At 38.4% G+C, this 14954-nt stretch overlaps 7 protein-coding genes and 1 long non-coding RNA gene across 12 annotated transcripts; 4 read left to right on the plus strand and 4 right to left on the minus strand.

Annotated features, from left to right (window-relative positions):
• Positions 1 to 1447: 1447 nt before the first annotated feature.
• On the minus strand, positions 1448 to 2703 carry linc-108. Its single transcript, NR_102099.1, has 3 exons — positions 2603 to 2703; positions 2121 to 2174; positions 1448 to 1778 (listed from the first exon to the last, which is right to left on the minus strand). It is a non-coding gene; the product is annotated as a long non-coding RNA linc-108 (long non-coding RNA).
• Positions 2704 to 3671: 968 nt separating this feature from the next.
• On the plus strand, positions 3672 to 6175 carry acs-2 (Medium-chain acyl-CoA ligase ACSF2, mitochondrial). The gene is made up of 6 exons (NM_074468.6): positions 3672 to 3970; positions 4020 to 4271; positions 4321 to 4982; positions 5027 to 5402; positions 5635 to 5751; positions 5799 to 6175. Exons 1-6 carry the CDS (start codon positions 3686 to 3688, stop codon positions 5961 to 5963), a joined length of 1857 nt encoding a protein of 618 aa, NP_506869.1. The 5' UTR covers positions 3672 to 3685; the 3' UTR covers positions 5964 to 6175.
• Positions 6176 to 6657: 482 nt separating this feature from the next.
• On the plus strand, positions 6658 to 6933 carry lsm-5 (U6 snRNA-associated Sm-like protein LSm5; the record flags this gene model as incomplete). The annotated part of the gene is made up of 1 exon (NM_001380830.1): positions 6658 to 6933. The coding sequence occupies one exon, from the start codon at positions 6658 to 6660 to the stop codon at positions 6931 to 6933; it is 276 nt and encodes a 91-aa protein (NP_001366865.1).
• Positions 6934 to 7754: 821 nt separating this feature from the next.
• Positions 7755 to 8993, plus strand: fbxa-95 (F-box domain-containing protein). Its single transcript, NM_074470.6, has 4 exons — positions 7755 to 7864; positions 7924 to 8007; positions 8057 to 8642; positions 8750 to 8993. The coding sequence occupies exons 1-4, from the start codon at positions 7767 to 7769 to the stop codon at positions 8945 to 8947; spliced, it is 966 nt and encodes a 321-aa protein (NP_506871.3). The 5' UTR covers positions 7755 to 7766; the 3' UTR covers positions 8948 to 8993.
• A 197-nt stretch (positions 8994 to 9190) lies between these two features.
• Positions 9191 to 10433, plus strand: fbxa-94 (F-box domain-containing protein; the record flags this gene model as incomplete). Of its 2 annotated transcripts, NM_001028698.5 has the most annotated exons (4): positions 9191 to 9300; positions 9356 to 9439; positions 9484 to 10129; positions 10181 to 10433. In NM_001028698.5, the coding sequence occupies 4 exons, from the start codon at positions 9293 to 9295 to the stop codon at positions 10382 to 10384; spliced, it is 942 nt and encodes a 313-aa protein (NP_001023869.1). The 2 variants fall into 2 exon arrangements, with proteins under 2 accessions (NP_001023869.1, NP_001263899.1); NM_001276970.3 differs by lacking the exon at positions 9191 to 9300 and having other exon boundaries at positions 9387 to 9439; positions 10181 to 10384.
• On the minus strand, positions 10376 to 11683 carry mdt-28 (Coiled-coil domain-containing protein mdt-28). 2 transcript variants are annotated; one of them, NM_001269744.2, is made up of 3 exons: positions 11617 to 11681; positions 11024 to 11346; positions 10376 to 10720 (listed from the first exon to the last, which is right to left on the minus strand). In NM_001269744.2, exons 1-3 carry the CDS (start codon positions 11672 to 11674, stop codon positions 10499 to 10501), a joined length of 603 nt encoding a protein of 200 aa, NP_001256673.1. In that variant the 5' UTR covers positions 11675 to 11681; the 3' UTR covers positions 10376 to 10498. The 2 variants fall into 2 exon arrangements, with proteins under 2 accessions (NP_001256673.1, NP_001380113.1); NM_001392672.1 differs by having other exon boundaries at positions 10421 to 10720; positions 11024 to 11352; positions 11617 to 11683.
• A 92-nt stretch (positions 11684 to 11775) lies between these two features.
• On the minus strand, positions 11776 to 13721 carry atx-3 (Ataxin-3 homolog). Its single transcript, NM_001392673.1, has 5 exons — positions 13605 to 13721; positions 12989 to 13165; positions 12795 to 12940; positions 12590 to 12744; positions 11776 to 12444 (listed from the first exon to the last, which is right to left on the minus strand). Exons 2-5 carry the CDS (start codon positions 13154 to 13156, stop codon positions 11960 to 11962), a joined length of 954 nt encoding a protein of 317 aa, NP_001379190.1. The 5' UTR covers positions 13157 to 13165; positions 13605 to 13721; the 3' UTR covers positions 11776 to 11959.
• A 50-nt stretch (positions 13722 to 13771) lies between these two features.
• Positions 13772 to 14951, minus strand: F28F8.9 (uncharacterized protein). 3 transcript variants are annotated; one of them, NM_001269748.3, is made up of 5 exons: positions 14735 to 14951; positions 14498 to 14683; positions 14357 to 14446; positions 14189 to 14310; positions 13851 to 14086 (listed from the first exon to the last, which is right to left on the minus strand). In NM_001269748.3, the coding sequence occupies exons 1-3, from the start codon at positions 14762 to 14764 to the stop codon at positions 14381 to 14383; spliced, it is 282 nt and encodes a 93-aa protein (NP_001256677.1). In that variant the 5' UTR covers positions 14765 to 14951; the 3' UTR covers positions 13851 to 14086; positions 14189 to 14310; positions 14357 to 14380. The 3 variants fall into 3 exon arrangements, with proteins under 3 accessions (NP_001256676.1, NP_001256677.1, NP_001256675.1); NM_001269746.3 differs by having other exon boundaries at positions 13853 to 14086; positions 14357 to 14435; positions 14735 to 14878; NM_001269747.2 differs by lacking the exon at positions 14735 to 14951 and having other exon boundaries at positions 13772 to 14086; positions 14357 to 14435.
• Positions 14952 to 14954: the final 3 nt, after the last annotated feature.

Consider the following 14954-nt stretch of genomic DNA (forward strand, 5'->3'; position numbering starts at 1 on the left):
AAACAAAAAACGAGAAGGCAAAATTGAATTTTTAAACAGAATTGTTGAGGCTTTTGGAAAGTTGTCTACTTATTCTACGATACTTTGCTTATGGGGTTCAATACTTTGCAGAAATGTTGCGAAGATGAAGCAGGTTCTAAAAATAAAATTAAAATCTTGATTTTTCCCAAAAATCCGCGTCTTCCCCATTTCGGGGGATACATAAGAATCTTGGGAAAAATGGGGGATTAGTGGAGATCAAATGTGTTGCTTCCTCCTTTGTTTACTCTTCTAGTCTATAATTCACAAATTGATGGCCGAGTTTTCTTTTAGTCCACGAAGCAAAAGACCACGGCCCCTGGTCCTGTGGTATTCGACGAAAATCGTCTTTCAAATCGTTTTTTTTTCTTCCACCAAAAAAGATGATCGTTCTTTGCAGCGATACGAAATGAACACTCAGAGTGCAGTCTTGTTAAGCAATTTTTTGATCAGAGACCGATTGAGAGGAGGAGAATGCAACAAAACAGCTGTTATCAATAGTAGTGATAGGACAACCAATTGTTAGGGGTACTTTGATCTGAAGGGAAGTTGTGGCCGCGGTGGGGAGAAAACTCGGCCACGATTCTTGAAAATTTTGATAGCCTGGCGTTTCAAGAAGAATGTATACTCTTGTATCCATGAAAACATTGAAATTGGCATTGAAATATGGTCTGGGGGAACTTTCGCATTGTTCATAGCTTCATTTCAGATACGCAGAAAAAGAAAACCAGAACGCCAATTTTTAAAAATAAAAGTAGCGTTTTTGGACGGAATTCTAAATATCCTCTCTCCCGTTATTTTGGGCAAGTAGCTGCTGTAAAAATTGGGAATAAGACAGCCCTGGCCGTTTTGTTTAGAGGTTCCAATCCTGATGTAGACAATTGTCAAGCTTTTTTGCATTTTATTTTTGAAAACTCTATCAAATTCTATCATGTTTAGCGGTATCATATGTCAAGTAAAGAAAAGCTCAATAAATGTTCGTTCTCTCGGGTGTTATCATTAGTGACCAAGCCGATCGTTTTGTTCTTTTTTTTTCCAATTTTCCTATATGTCCTTCAAACAATGCCAATAACACGTGGGTACTTTGCAGGAGTTCAGATACTTTTAATGAGGTTTAGCCCATGAGAATCTATGTATCATAGATTTCCTCTAATAGTCTTGCATTAGTATTGTTTTAGAGACTTTATCTCCGCTGGTTTTGGTCCTCTCTGCCTCCCCAGTATCGTCGTTTAAGAACCACCTGAACATTTTTATTATTTAGAATTCGCATATTTGACAGTGTTCAGAATTATGGAAAACTTACAGGTTTTTAAGTTTTCTTTAGTACATCCAAATTATGTTAGTTGAATATTTAGGATCAGGCAAACCAGATGACCGGTTTGCAAAGATAATTTTCGAGTTTACTTTCACGTTTCAGATTTTACTAATTATGCAATTCTAGCTCCCTTTCATAAGTGCTGACCAGATAAAGAAAACAAGTATTCAGTCTAAAAAAATATTCCCTTCTCTCAAATTCTTCAAATCCAGACTAAACAACCAAAAGCCACAACAATGTGGTTGCTTAGACAATTTAGCTTCATTTGCATGTCTGTGAGACCCTAGTCTTTGTCCATTATTCTCTGCAGACCATATTGAAAGAATTGGGACTAACGATTGCAGGCCTACAGATCACAGAAAAAGAAGAATATCACTGGCGATCAGGAAATGAAGATCTGTGGTGTGTGAGCAGTGATTGACGATATAAGCGGCTATAGAGTTCTCTGGAAGTTTTGCATTGAAATTAACGGAGAAAATAGGGTAGATTACCAGGGTTCCATGATTTTCAGGATTCTATAAATGCAGAACACAATTCTATTATAGTTTAAAGTATCAATAAGATTTGAATCCAAACTTCAAATCTGTTAAATTCGGCAAATCGGCAAATTGTCGGTTTGCCGATTTGCCGGAATTTTTAATTTTTGGCATATTGCCGATTTGCCGAAGATCAATTTGTCGGAAGTGTTTAGATTGGATTTTTTATAAGAAGGTAACACTTAAAACTGGGCCTTTTTGAAAATTTTCCCCGTTAACTCTAGATATTTTCATATACTTTGCTTACTTACCAAAATAGATCTAGGAACAGTTATGGGATTCGTACAGTGTTGCCGATTTAAAGTCTGAAAATTCCAAAAAAATGTGCAAACCATAATTTGTCAAAAAATGTGGACGATTGCCATTTTTCCGGCAAACTGCCGGTTTACCGACTTGCCGGAAATGTTCAATTCCGGCAATTGGACGATTTGCCAACTTGCCGGAAATTTAAATTCCGGCAATTTGCCGATTTGTTGATTTGCCGGTTCGCCGGAAAAAAACCGTTTGATAAGAATCTAGTGAGTTGTTTTTGGAAACATGCATTTTTGATTTGTTGATCATGAGAGGTGGGCGGCAAACGATTTTTCCGGCAAATCAGAAATTTGCCGCAATTGAAGTTTCCGGCGAATCGGCAAATTACCGAAATTGAAGTGCCCGGCAAATCTGATATCCAGCAAACGGCAAATCGGCAATTTGCCGAAATTGAAAATTTCCGGCATATCGGCAAACCCACCCCTGATGAGAACTGCTGAAAGAACAAAACTACATATTATAAATTGAAACAGAAAATATTGACAACCTTCAGCTACTCGGGAAAAGTCAATTAACATTGAATATACATAGAAACGTCGAAAAAAAAGACTCAAAGAACTCCTAAAACTATGAAACAACTGTTTCCCAATTCCATCTGGCCCAATCTACTTGGAAGCAAAAAATACTTATTTTTGTCGCTTGCAACAAACACAAACACCATATCTTTCCTATCTTTCCCATTTATTTACACTCACTACAAAGCACACCCATTCTTTTCCATCGATTCCATCTTAACCTCTTCTACACCCATGTGACTTCATCTCCCCAGTGACCAACCAAATGGCGTTCTCTGCTCAGTTCGATCACACTCACATGGTGATCGTTCTCTGGTGGCGCCTCCACTTGTTTGTCGGCGGAGACACACCAACACACGTAAGGGAGGGGATGGGGGAAGCATTGAACGATGAGCGAGTGGGGCGGAGCTTTGATATGGTTTTGTGCATAATGAAAACTGGTATAAAAGCCGGCGAGGAGGATCCGGGAGACTTTCAACAGCCTTCAGATCTTCAGAAAAAGGAGGAGAAGGGATTGGGCAAAAATCTCGAGATTTCCAAGATTTTGAAGCTTTTGCAGTTATTTTCTTGTTTAGACAACCAAAATTAAGCCCTTTTTGCTCTGAAAATCACCTGCATCAGTTTGAGCATATAGTATTTGAATCGCTTTATCACTTTTTCACTTTTCTTCCCGTCTGTGTCCTCGTAACCAAACTATTCCAATTCTGTTTGAACAGGCCGCTTCCAGAGCACTATGATTTTCTGAATTTTATCAATCTTGTGAGATGTATCCGCGAGATTTTCAGCAACCTTAATATCTTCAGAATGCAGATTAAAATATATTCTCATTTATACTTTCTTCATCTAGTCATTGCATTCATGTAGGGCTTACTATCCGATTCTTAAATTCTTTGAACTTCTCCTCTGCAAACTATCCTTTTTCACCTTCTCTCTTCTTTCATAAAAAACCTCTCCAATAACCTCACATTATTCCAGATCCCATCACAAAAATGCGCTCAATCCTCGTATCCCGCCGTTTCGCCCACGTGCTCACAAGCACTCACGCAGCTCCATCCACCTCGAACATCCCAACCACAGATTCTCATCACCTGACCCATCCGTCGGTTCATCGTCAGCACACCAACAGCTACATCCACGGAACCTCGAATATTCCGCTCAGAAATGAGACTTTGGGACAGACACTGAGAAATACTACTGAAAGAGTTCCGGATAAGGAGTTCTGTGTTTTTTCCAAATACCCAATTAGAAAGACCTATGAGGAGTTCTACCATGACGTGAGTTCCCCTTTCCTAGGCTCTTTGACAAAAGGCTGTAAACTTTCAGGTCCGTCAAATGGCAGCCTCGCTCTACACTCTCGGTCTCGAGAAGGGAGATCGTGTCGGAGTCTGGGGACCAAACTACTACGAATGGGTGGTTCTCCAGTATGCATGTGCATTTGCAGGAGTCATTCAGGTCAATGTCAATCCTCACTACCTCCACGAAGAACTTCGTTTTGTGATGAGAAAAACTGGAATGAAGGTGCTCTTTGCACCAAAGAGACACAAGCACAGCAACTATGTTCACACAATGCTTGAGGTAAGTGTAGATCATAAATTGCACGTTCTAGTCTAAAAAACTCTTCCAGGCAATGCCAGAAATGCGACGTGGCCAGCCAGGAGTTGGACACATCAAATCCCATGACATCCCAGAGCTCCGCCACATTGTGCTCTACGGAGATGACGTCCCCGTCCACGGAGCCTGGGTCTACTCTGACTTAATCCATGCTGCTGGAAGTGCAGAACGCGCAAAGCTGGAAGACATGGATCGCAAACTTCGACCGGATGAGCCAGTAAACATGCAATTCACAAGTGGAACCACTGGTCATCCAAAAGGAGCAACTCTGACCCATTTCGGGCTGAACAACAACGCATATTTCGCAGGAATTCGCCTTGGATGGGATAGAGAGGATCACAGAATCTGTATCCCAAACCCTCTTTACCATTGCTTCGGATGTGCGGTCGGAGTGATCAACGCGGTCAATCATGGACAAACTGTGGTCTTCCCATCAAAGTCCTACCATGTTCCGGATATCTTCGAGGCTATTCAAAATGAGAAATGCACCACGATGTTCGGCACACCGACCATGTTTATTGACGTGCTCAAGTCTCCACTTATGAAGCAATTCGACATCTCATCCCTTCGAGGGGGTGTTATCGGAGGAGCCCCATGTCCGATGGCTTTGTGCGAGAAGATGGTGAAGGAGATGAGAATGACTGATTTTTCAGTGATCTATGGATCTACCGAGACGTAAGTTCTTCTTTGTCGAAATGCCATCTTACAGCTGAATTCAGATCCCCTCTAGTCACCATGTCGGAACTCCACGTGGATCCATTCGAGCGAATCAAGTCCGTCGGGTCAGTGATGCCACATCAAGAACTCGCCATTGTCGATGAATTTGGAGTCCCCGTGCCAACTGGAGCTAAAGGAGAGCTCTGGTCTCGTGGCTACTCGACTATGCTCGGCTACTGGGCCGACCACGACAAGACCAACTTGGCAATTACACGTGATCGCTGGTACAAATCTGGAGATACCGCCACGATGAACGAGGATGGAACTATCAATATTGTCGGTAGAACTCGTGACATGATTGTGAAGGGTGGTGAGAACGTCTATCCGACCGAAATCGAGCAGTTCTTGCATAAGTTGGACTATGTCGCTGATGCTCATGTAAGTTTGGGAGCTTCTATCTTTGCTCTTGGGGGTCCAATCAAAAAGTTTATTAAAATATCAAAAAGTTTATTAAAATAATCTACAGAAAATTCTCTACATTTACTCAGTTGGCAACTTTTTGATACTTGTAACAACTGGCGAGTTATTCTCGTTTAAATCAAGGGCACCATGACTACTTATGGCCTGAACTTCAAACTTATGGCCTAACTTTTCAACAAAAAAATTCCAGGTCGTCGGTGTGCCAGATGACAGGTACGGAGAGAACATCTGCGCCTGGGTGCGTCTTCGCGTTGAGGATGAAGGAAAGATCACCGCGGAGCACATTAAGAAGGCTTGTAAGAGAGGAGTAAGTTATTAATCCATTATTTTAAAATATACAGTCGAAATTTCCAGATGGCTCACTACAAGGTTCCAAAGTACGTGCTCATCAAAAAGGAGTCCGAATTCCCTCTCACAATTTCCGGAAAAGTCAAGAAATTCGAAATCCAAAAGATTTCCAAAGAGCTGTTGGGTCTCGGAACTGTCAAGTCTCACTTCACAGAAGCTGTCGACAATTAAAATCGGGTTGAACATATTTCCTATATTTTAAGTTGCCTTTTCGCTGGGATTTCCTTGCTTTTTACGGTCTAACCGCTATAATTGTAATAGTGACATATTTAACCGGGTTTTTATGTACTCTTCCGTGTATTTGCCATGTATTTAATTGTGAGACTTGTACAGAAATTGCGATTTTCTCTGAATAAATAGCTTTAAAATTCAAAATTCCCTCCAAAAGTGTACAACGACACTCCGAAATGACGCATAGTCGCCTTGCTTACCGTAAATCGACACACATTTTTTTAAAATCGAAAACATTTTTTTGTTGGATTTTCTTCGTTTTCCCTCGATTTTCTTGGAATTTTGTGAGTTTTTATTGTTAAAATATTTTAAAATTGCATTAATGGTATTGTTTTAACTGTATTTTTCATATGATTTTCGATTATTCCAGCAAAATTCTTGTAGAAACGACTTTTCATCAAAATTTTCTAAAATCGATTGGAAATTAACACGAATTTTACTGAAAATGAAATTTATGTGCAAATTACCGGTGAATTCAGCGAGAAAACATCAAAAATTCTGGAAAAATAGGCTTTGAAAAAATTTTTGTGAGGAAAAATTTTAAAAAAACTTGATAAATATCATCTTTTCCCCTCATTTTTCCTGTTTTTCAGCAATTCCTCTCAAATTTTACCCGATTTTCTTTCCAGAAACCATGGCAACCTCAACATCCACCAACCCAAACACACTTCTCCCACTGGAGCTCATTGACAAGTGCATCGGCTCGAAAATCTGGGTGATAATGAAGAACGACAAGGAGATCGTCGGCACTCTGACAGGCTTCGATGACTACGTGAACATGGTTCTGGAGGACGTCGTCGAATACGAGAACACCGCCGACGGCAAGCGAATGACCAAGTTGGACACGATTCTTCTCAACGGAAATCACATCACGATGCTCGTGCCGGGAGGAGAAGGACCAGAGATTTAATTGATATCTGTGAATATTGTGATTTTCTAATACTTTCTATTTTGCCACGAATCTCTCCGATTTTGAAATAAAAATTGAAGGAAATTTTGGAAAATTTTATAACAGGAACAAAACAGAATGAAGAAGCAAAAAGAAAACAATTTTTTTTAAATCTGTTTTTTCAGCATTTTTCTCTTTTTTTTCTTATCACTTAACAAGTACTTGTACATCTTGCAGGTCTTGTAGGATCATATTCAGCACGTGTTGAGAATAGATAGCAGCTTTCTGATGCTCTAAAAAGGCTTAATTGTTCAGATCGTCCCTGGAAATAATTTTTCGAATTCTGCTCGAGCTGAAAATACAAAAATAATCGCAGAATCGCCCAAAATACGTGAAAAAGTGAAAATACTTATCGTGTTTGATAGCAACCTTAATTTGTCCTGTTAAATGACAAAATTCTTAAGTTGAACTGTATTTATTTTAAGTTTTCTGCCAATTTTTTCCAAAAAATCAAAAAAGTTTCCCGATAGTACTGTATTTCCCAGAATACGTAAATGCGTATAATGTATCATAACTGACGCGCAACCAAATTTGTTTTTTTTTTCGAAATGTTTTTAAAGCGCCTTTCGCCGTTTTGGGATATAATTTATCATTAAACTTGTTATTTTGTTGAGGAAAAATCATTAATTAATTATTTATTGCCTGGTTTCTCGCAAATTTCAAAAAGTGGGCGTGTCCAGCCAATCAAACCTAAAATTTTTAAGCTGAGCAATAAAACAACGATGTGTTTTTTTACCGTTCCGCTGTTTTTTTCCGCAATTTCTCATTGAATTTTGTAATTTCAGAAGAAAGTAATGTCTCAAATAGCTCTCCGCGACTCTTATTCCCTATCCGTGACATCAAATGAAGCGACTGTCGTCGAAATCGTTGAAGATTTGGATTCGATGAAGCTGTAAGCGGAATAAAAGATGAAAATCAAGGATTCGAGCTCATTTTCTTTTTTTTTTATAGGTCGGGGAAGAAGCCACCATCATTTTCCGATATGCCACTCGCCGTTCTTCACAATATCTTGGATCACGTGAAGCCAATTGATCGGTAACTAGAACTGTATAAATTTTTCTATAAAAAATATGAATATTTCCAGGCTTATCGTTCGCAAAGTTTCCCGTCGCTTCCGTGACACCGTCGACGATCATGATCCTGGTTTCAAGGCAATGGTCGTTCTCACCGGTGCGCGCGAAGATGTCATCCTGAAATTCGACGACTTGTGCGTTTTTTATTGTCGAAATGGCGCCGGATGCTCCATCAAGTTCAATAAGCATGGAGCACTTCGCGAAAAAAAAATCAAGAACGGAAGCTATTTGAAGCTGGCTTCTGCCGACTTAAAAATGATTATCAATAATCCGAAACTTCGTCTGGAGTCTTTTGAGCTCGATTTTGTCAAGATTCCGTATACCGCCGACCAAAAAGCAAACATGGAAGTCGTTCAAATGTTGCTGAAGTCACCTAAAAAATTAGACGTCGAAAAGCTCAAAATCGTTGGATTCCATCAGGAACAAATCCCGATGGTTCTTCAATATTTTGAAAGAGATCACATTCAAGAGCTGAACTTCGGAGGTGCCGTTTGCCTCGGACATCCTGGAAGATATGCCGAGTTGAAACAATTGAGCCATATTCAGATCCAGAGCATGAAAAAGGTTGCGGAACAAGATGCGGCGCATATCCTTGAGGCAAGTTGTGTTGGGGACAAATTTTAAATTTTGAAAAAATATATCTATTAACTTCTTGAACTAAAAAACCAAAAAATACAAAAAAATCTTATTATACCGCTTTTCAGCTTCTCAAACGCTCTGCCACCATCAAATCGATCAACATCACGTCATGTTTCGGACAGGACTTCAGTGAGGCCGTCAAAATCCTTCAGCCGAATTTCGCCAGAAGACCTAGTGGCGGCACCGACTTCTCCATCAACGGCAAGGAATTCCATGTCGAGTTTAATGTTCAAAACATTAAAATCGAAAAGAAAGTTCGCTAATTTTCTGATTAAATTGTTATATTATAAATAAACCTGTTGAGTATTTAGTTATACATTTTGATTATTCAAGAAAGTTATCATTTATCTATCATTCCTTACCCCATGCCTGGCTTCTCGCAAATTTCAAAAAGTGGGCGTGTCCGGCCAATCACGAGTGTGATTTCTTAAGCTGAGCAATAAAACAACTATGTTTTTTTGGCGTTTCCCGTCTTGTTTGTGCGATTTCTTTGAATTTTTGAAATTTCAGAAGAAAGTAATGCCTCGAATAGCTCTCCGCGACTCTTATCCCGTATCCGTGTCGTCAAATGGACCGAATGTCGTTGAAATCGTTGAAAATTTGAATCGATGAAGCTGTTAGCGAAATAAAATATCAAATTCAAGAATTCGAGCTCATTTTCTTTTTTATAGGTCGGAGAAGACGCCACCTTCGCTTTTCAACATGCCACTCGCCGTCCTTCACAATATTTTGGACTACGTGAAGCCAACTGATCGGTAGAACTGAATAACATTTTCCTAGAAAAAATGAATGTTTTCAGGCTTGTTCTTCGCAAAGTTTCCCGCCGATTCCGTGACGCCGTCGACGACCGTGATCCCGGCTTTAAGAATGCGACCATTCTCATCAAAGAGCTCGGAGAAATCGTTCTGAAATTCGATGAATTGTGCATTTTCTACCGCCGAAGCAACGTCGGATGCACCTTGAAGGCCTATAACTTTTCGGAAAAGACAATCAAAAACGGACATTATTTGAAGCTGGCTTCTACCGACTTCAAGATGATTATCAATAATCCGAAACTTCATTTGGAATCTTTCGAAGTTGTTTTGGGCCCGGATTTCGAGGGAGTCGATCGAAAGAAAACTTCAGAGATCATCCGAATTATGTTGAAATCCGTGAAAAAAGTGGACGTTGGAAAGCTCACAATCACTGGATTCATCCATGAGGAGATCCCAATGATTCTTCAATACTTTGGAAGTGATAATATTCAAGATCTGAAGATCGACGATCACATTTGCTTCGACCATATTGGAAAAGTCGTCGAGTCGAATCACTGGAAGAAGGCAAAATCCATTCATTTCATCTGGAAAAGCTGTCTTTGCCCAGTTTTCATGCATCTCACACACTTTAGTGATATTCAGATCCACATGAAAAATGTTTCCGTGCATGATGCAAACCGTATCATTCAGGTAATCTGTGCTCGGAACAGCAATTTACCTACTTATTTTACCAATTTTCAGCTTCTCCAAATCTCTGCCAACTTCAAATCGCTTAACATCACAACATGTTGCGTACAGGATTTTCTTCTTGTCGTTAAAGTTCTCCAACCAAATTTCATCCAAAGAGTTTTTGGCAGTGGCTCTACCGACTTTGCCATCAACGGCAAGAAATTCCATGTCGAGTTTGATCTGAACAACATCAAGATCGAAAAGAAAATTCGCTAATTTTCCGGTTATATTATTATATTGTTGGTTATAAACTTGTTGAGTTATACATTTAGATTTAGATTCGAGAAAAAAGTAGCAAAAATATACAAAAATAGCAAGGTAAAAAATAAATTAAGTGGTAAAATGTTTCCCAGCATTTGGATGTGCCTCATTGTAGATCTGAATCCGAGAGTTCAACATTTCTCTGGCGGCTGCGATGATAGTCTCCTGCCGTTCGATAGCTTCATCCAGGTTCTCCTCTTCAATCGCATATTGTGAATATGGTTGTTCCATTTCCCATTGAACACCGAGACGCGTGAACTCGTTATTCACATCGACAGAGGCATCGCGGAACTGAAACAATTAAGGATTTAAGTTTTTTTTTTGAAAATTGGAAATTGGAATTTTTTTTTGAAAATTACTAAAATGAGCTCCAAATTTCAAATTTTTGAATGAGAATCCTCCAAATTTCTCTAACATTTTGAATGGTAGACTCGAAAAGTAAATAGAAAATTCAAGTATTTTTATTTTTTATTTCAAAAATCAAAAATGGAAAAAAATGTTTAGAGAATTACCAATAAAACTTTGATAAATTGGTTTTTTTTAGGTAAAAAAGCTTCGAATTTTTCAGATTTTTTCCAGAATCCCACCACGTACATGTTTACTGCAGACTTCTGCGACTTCCTTAACATGATTAAGTGTTGATGGTGGTGGAACGGGCGCTTTAACCGATACATTCGTCAGCAGCTGACACCAATGCATCATAAGCGAATCGATTGCGTCGCCCAGATAAGTTGGCTCGATCGGCTCTTCGTCATCCTCGTTCGTTGAGCCGGCTCCATCATTTCTCATTCGTCTTTCGTCGTTTTCAATGGATCCATCAGCGGCTCCTTGTGGAACACTATTCGAGTATTCGTCGTCTGGAAGATCCGGAGCATCGCCGAGAATATCGTCAATGTCCTCACCGCCGCCGCCGAATTCTGGAACTATTAGATTTTGTAAAATATTTTTATTATTTCGGCTCAAGGGTGCCATCAAATAATTTTTTAAAGTTTTTTTTTTCAGAGAAAATCGGGAAAAAATGATCAGAAAATTAACAAAAAAATTCAATTTTTATCAAATTTTGTATTAAAATAGCTTAAGATATTGCCATTTTCTTCTTTTGAGTAAAAAAACTGGGAAATCCTACTCCTCGTGGAGCACTAGCTTAAGCTCGAATTCGAAAAATTTCTTGAATTTTCAAAAATCACCATTCATTGGCATTTCCTGTTCTTCTCCGCCGTCCTCTGCATCCAATTCCTCGAACATTTTCAATCTAAAAAAAATGATTATTTTTTCCAAAAACTCTAAAATTGAAGGTAGTAATACTCATGGAATGCCAGAATAACTTTGAAAAGGGCAACAAAATTCAGAAAAAAAGGAGATTTCATCTAATTCTAAATAATATATCACATAGTCTGAAAGCGGTTCATACATAAGCACCAAGTATTTGGGGATACAAGTATCGGGAGAAATGAATAATCGAATTATACAGGAAAAGCCGAGAATATATTCACATAATAGAATTCAAATAATAAATTTACGATTAAATCGTTATTTTTCATCGTTCCTCTCTTCTTTCTTCTTTTCGAATCGCTCCAAAAACTTTTGTCGATCTCTGCGCTGTTGTTCGGCATTTGAAAAAGGTTCTGAAGCTCCTGGCGGCGTCGAAGATCGAGAACGAGTCAATAGCGGTATCTCAGCCGGTTCTGATGGTCCTGGAGCCTGGCTCAGCTCAATCGCCTTTCTGAGATTTTCTTCATCGATTTCAGCGGAACTTCGAGACACTTCAGAGCCATCCTTTGTTTCCATAGACATTGCAAAAGCTATCGCCAAATCTTTTTCTTCTTGAGAATCCGGAGGAGCACCGCTTCCACCGCCAAGTCGTTTTCCGACGGTATTGAAGAATTTTGTCATGACTTTCTCCAGCTTCTGCTCCTTTTTCGGTGTAACTTTTGGCGGTACAACTGGGCATAGCGAGATGAGATCGTCTGCATCGGATCTTGGCAAAACTCCCTGCACCACGAAGATTGAATAACCTGAAAATTGATAAATTAAAATAATTTTCGATTTTTGGAACTTTTTTTCAGAAAAAAAAATCAACGCTACAGCTTGTAGTTTAGGGATAAATAAAAATCTGGCTCTAATTATCAAAATTTAGCTTCAAAATTCATGAATTTATACCTTCCGACGACACTTGATGCAAGAACATGCTAACATAAGTGTCAGAGAGCAATTTGGGCCCACGGTTCACCGAATTCAGCTCGAACCATTGATTTCCGAATTTTCGGAGCACAAACCAGTGCTCTCTGAGGTTGCATATGTAAGCACGGGCGGTTCTGAATTGGAAATTATGAAATTTTTTTGTAAATTATATGGTAACTCGTACAAGGGATTATTTTTATAGTCCACCATCGCAGGATTTTCGATATTTGTGAGCTTGAGGCTAAATGTTTCAAGTGCTTTCTCCAAAACTTGAATTGAAAAGTAGCCGCTTTCGTTCATGTTCTCACTTCGTCCCGGAGTTGGGTTTGCCTGAAAAATCAAGAATTTCAATTAAAATTTTTTCGTATTTTCCATTACATTTCCCAGAATTTGTTGTTCCATTTTATCCATCTGAATGGCCAAGTCTCGGAGATCTTGCCACTTGTACAGAGCATCTTGTAGGAGCATATTCAGCGCGTGTTGAGCACAAAGAGCAGCTTCCTGGTGCTCGAAGAAGATGGAGTTGATCGGATCGTCTTTTGACATTTTTTGGAGCTGGAAAAATTTGGATTAGGGAAACGAATGGAGAAAATAAATAAAACACCTCAAATTTTGGAGAAGAAAACTTGGAAATAGTTTTATTTTTTCGATTTCACAATAATATTCCTCATGCTGAATGCCAAAATCGATATTTTTTGTAAGACGGATAGGTTTAAAAAAAAAATTGAGATTTTATAGGAAAATTCGCGAAGAATTGTTAACAAGCTGTTATTTTTCGAAAAAAACAACACGACTTCTAATGTTTTCCATGGAACTCCAGCACAAAACTGCAAAACCATCGGATATATTGTTAGAATTTTTACAGGATAAACTTATTTTAATAAAATTACGTCAATTTATAACTTGTTTTTCAACAAAAATAACCAATTTCGTTTGACAACCTACGAAAAATGTGAAATTTGATGAAATCGAAAAAAAAACGAAATTAAAAAACCTCAACGATGCTCCGAAATAACGACACCGCGTGTTGTTTATTCTACGTTTTATTGACTTTATTCAAAAGGTTTTCGAGAATTTCAGCTTGAAATAAGAATTTCGGTATGTTTTGGAGCTGAAAAAAGTCAAAGTATTCTGCAGAATATTGTTCTGAAATTGAAAAAGTCATAAAAATCGTATCGTAAATATAATAAGGCTTAAACACAACCTCGAAAAAATATACGACATTTTACAATGAAATCGAGAGAAATTGGCTAGTTTTATGCAAAATTCACAGAAGAAAATCAATAAATAAGTTAATAAATATGTCACATGAAATTAGAATTAGTTCTGGTTTTTCGGCGACTTCAAGTCTCCGTTTTCGTCGATTAATTGCATCTTCAATGCGCGAAATCTCGTCCAATACGTGACGTCATACCATTCTTTGATGTCGAGAACTTTTTGAACGCCTTGTAGCTTCAACGTCCATTCCACGGGGCTCTGTAACGATTTTTGATATAATTTTTGGTAAAAAATTGAGAAATAATTTATACAACGTGTCATTTTTTGTAGAAAATCTTCAATTTTAAATTTTTATATTACTTTAAAAGGAATTTCGAAGCCATCTTTCCGTCTCCGCTGAGCAATCGCCATCTGTCTTGCTGATGTGATTATTCGAAGTTTTGCCAAATCTGTGAGCCTTTCCAGCGCTTTTTCGTCGATTTCTAAGCCAAATAAATATGGAAATGAATGAAAAATTCAATTTTCTACCTTCAAATCCTGCAAATAGTGTCATTAATCGGATGCCAGCCTGCAAATCATTTTCGAACTTCTCCTTCTCGACTCGGCACTGCAAATTGACTGAAAAATATGTAAAAAATAGAAAAAAACTGTTGAAAAATAAATTCTTACTCTCTTTCTGCATGGCTCATCAAATTCCTCGGCTTTTCGTTTCTCAATCTTCGGAATTTTGAAGCTTTTCACATTTTTGAAGTATTTTTTCACATTTTCTGTTTCTTCTAAACTCCAATCGTCTCTTCGAAGCACGTCTTCCACGTACATTGTGGCGCCGAGAAGGTAGCGGGCCATTTTTTTTAGCTGAAATAAGTCATTTAAAGCGTAAAGAAGGAAATCTGGGGCAAAACGAACAAGTTGACAAGAAAATTCATCTATTTCCATTAAAAAAAATTTCGCTGAAGAAATTTGCCGACGTCACTCCAATGTTGCGCCGGAGCCTTGTTTAGCGTAAATCTACACAAGCAAATTTTAGCGGTTAATTCGAATATTAAACCTGAAATCTCTCGATTTGGGTAAAGAAAACAATATTTTCAACTGAAAACTGAAGTATAAGTTGAGTTTTTGGATAATT

Source organism: Caenorhabditis elegans, chromosome V, assembly GCF_000002985.6.
Source record: "Caenorhabditis elegans chromosome V".
Lineage (NCBI taxonomy): Eukaryota > Metazoa > Nematoda > Chromadorea > Rhabditida > Rhabditidae > Caenorhabditis > Caenorhabditis elegans.

Excerpts from the sequence above, each read along its gene's own strand:
- acs-2 (NM_074468.6), top strand. The coding sequence starts at position 3,686 with ATGCGCTCAATCCTCGTATCCCGCCGTTTCGCCCACGTGCTCACAAGC. Across the intron at positions 3,971-4,019 it reads ATGAGGAGTTCTACCATGAC|GTCCGTCAAATGGCAGCCTC; the intron begins GTGAGTTCCCCT and ends GTAAACTTTCAG. Across the intron at positions 5,403-5,634 it reads ACTATGTCGCTGATGCTCAT|GTCGTCGGTGTGCCAGATGA; the intron begins GTAAGTTTGGGA and ends AAAAAATTCCAG.
- atx-3 (NM_001392673.1), bottom strand. The coding sequence starts at position 13,156 with ATGTCAAAAGACGATCCGATCAACTCCATCTTCTTCGAGCACCAGGAA. Across the intron at positions 12,745-12,794 it reads GACTATAAAAATAATCCCTT|AACCGCCCGTGCTTACATAT; the intron begins GTACGAGTTACC and ends TTTCCAATTCAG. Across the intron at positions 12,445-12,589 it reads GCATCAAGTGTCGTCGGAAG|GTTATTCAATCTTCGTGGTG; the intron begins GTATAAATTCAT and ends ATCAATTTTCAG.
- F28F8.9 (NM_001269746.3), bottom strand. The coding sequence starts at position 14,764 with ATGGAAATAGATGAATTTTCTTGTCAACTT. Across the intron at positions 14,684-14,734 it reads ATGAATTTTCTTGTCAACTT|CTAAAAAAAATGGCCCGCTA; the intron begins GTTCGTTTTGCC and ends GACTTATTTCAG. Across the intron at positions 14,311-14,356 it reads ACTATTTGCAGGATTTGAAG|AAATCGACGAAAAAGCGCTG; the intron begins GTAGAAAATTGA and ends TATTTGGCTTAG.
- fbxa-95 (NM_074470.6), top strand. The coding sequence starts at position 7,767 with ATGTCTCAAATAGCTCTCCGCGACTCTTATTCCCTATCCGTGACATCA. Across the intron at positions 8,008-8,056 it reads CACGTGAAGCCAATTGATCG|GCTTATCGTTCGCAAAGTTT; the intron begins GTAACTAGAACT and ends GAATATTTCCAG. Across the intron at positions 8,643-8,749 it reads ATGCGGCGCATATCCTTGAG|CTTCTCAAACGCTCTGCCAC; the intron begins GCAAGTTGTGTT and ends ACCGCTTTTCAG.
- mdt-28 (NM_001392672.1), bottom strand. The coding sequence starts at position 11,674 with ATGTTCGAGGAATTGGATGCAGAGGACGGCGGAGAAGAACAGGAAATG. Across the intron at positions 11,353-11,616 it reads ACAGGAAATGCCAATGAATG|TTCCAGAATTCGGCGGCGGC; the intron begins GTGATTTTTGAA and ends AAAATCTAATAG. Across the intron at positions 10,721-11,023 it reads CAGAAGTCTGCAGTAAACAT|TTCCGCGATGCCTCTGTCGA; the intron begins GTACGTGGTGGG and ends TAATTGTTTCAG.